This window comes from Dipteris shenzhenensis, chromosome 7 (genome assembly GCF_047967505.1).
Source record: "Dipteris shenzhenensis isolate YYH24624 ecotype China chromosome 7, Dip_SZ_1.0, whole genome shotgun sequence".
In the NCBI taxonomy this organism is placed as follows: Eukaryota; Viridiplantae; Streptophyta; class Polypodiopsida; order Gleicheniales; family Dipteridaceae; genus Dipteris; species Dipteris shenzhenensis.
The window spans coordinates 10,968,687-10,969,887 of NC_141602.1; the positions used below are offsets into that span (position 1 = coordinate 10,968,687).

Sequence of the window (1,201 nt, forward strand, 5' to 3'; positions counted from 1 at the left end):
TGAAGCCCATTTCATCATTGGCTACAGCAACGCTGATTCCTTAGCATATAGCCTCCGTCTTCTACTGTTTCCAGCATGCCATCGAAGCTTCTTTCACAGGAGTGCACGGTTGGGAGGCAGTGCCATCTATTGTATCAGTTCTACAGTAATCAAATTTTTGATTCTCCATACTATCTTGTTTTCTCTCTTACGTACGAGATCCTGTTATCTGTGATGAGCACAGGCGTTGTATTATTTTCTTACATTTTGCTCCTCAAGTCCACTAAACCTTCCGATAAACACAAAAGCATACAAATTCATAAGAGAACATGGATTGTGCTTTGAAATGGATGTGTTCAATTCTTGGATAGATTGTTTGAGCACTTTCATGTGTGCCTATGGTCAACTATGATAATCAAGAATGTGAATTACATGGTTCATTTGATGGAGAAGCTTGCATCGAAACAATTTCCATTCTATAAAATTATGGGGCAAGACCAATGCTACAAATCACTTATCGAGATATTAAATAAACCGGACAAGCCAGGCGTTCAATGCATGTTTAAGCCCTTGCTTGCCATTTGGGCAAATGATAAAGAGTTTAATCCTAGTAACACCTTGCTTATTGATGATTTTCCATTTAAGGGCTGTGTAAACCCAGAAGAAAATGGTATATATCCAGATACTTTTGACATAGGTGAGATTGATGACATATTGAATGTTGAACTTCTCCCTTATCTCCTTCGATTGAGAGATGCGTCAGATATAAGAAATATTATCAAGCTTGACCATTATGGAAATGAACCAATACATACAAATCATCATTAGTATATGTGTTTCAAAGAAGTGATTTTGGAGTGGGAGGAGTTCACTACGAAGTACATTAAACACTTCTTGGAGGAATTGCTCTAAGCCGAAAGATTAGTTCAACTAGTTCAAGTCATTTTGAGATTGTCCAACATAGTAATTGAAGGGGAGATGCTTGTGAGCCAAATAAGGACTAATTCTAAACTGGATCTCTTGAAGAGGATAAAGCAGCTTTATTCTTTGAATGAGATGCAAGCTTGTTTGCATGCCTTGAAATTAGATTATGATCAAAGTATATCACTCGAACTTCTGCCAAAGTGTACATAACAAGACTACAAGCTTCACTTGCATTAAACATGCAATAAATCTTTGAGAATGGTAATTACTCATATTATTTGCTTATTTGTGATGCATC

At 36.7% G+C, this 1,201-nt stretch overlaps 1 protein-coding gene across 1 annotated transcript; it reads left to right on the forward strand.

Annotated features, from left to right (window-relative positions):
- Positions 1-387: 387 nt before the first annotated feature.
- LOC147899943 (uncharacterized) lies at positions 388-807 on the forward strand. Its single transcript, XM_087377139.1, has one exon. It carries the CDS (start codon positions 388-390, stop codon positions 805-807), a length of 420 nt encoding a protein of 139 aa, XP_087233265.1.
- The last annotated feature ends 394 nt before the right edge of the window (positions 808-1,201 follow it).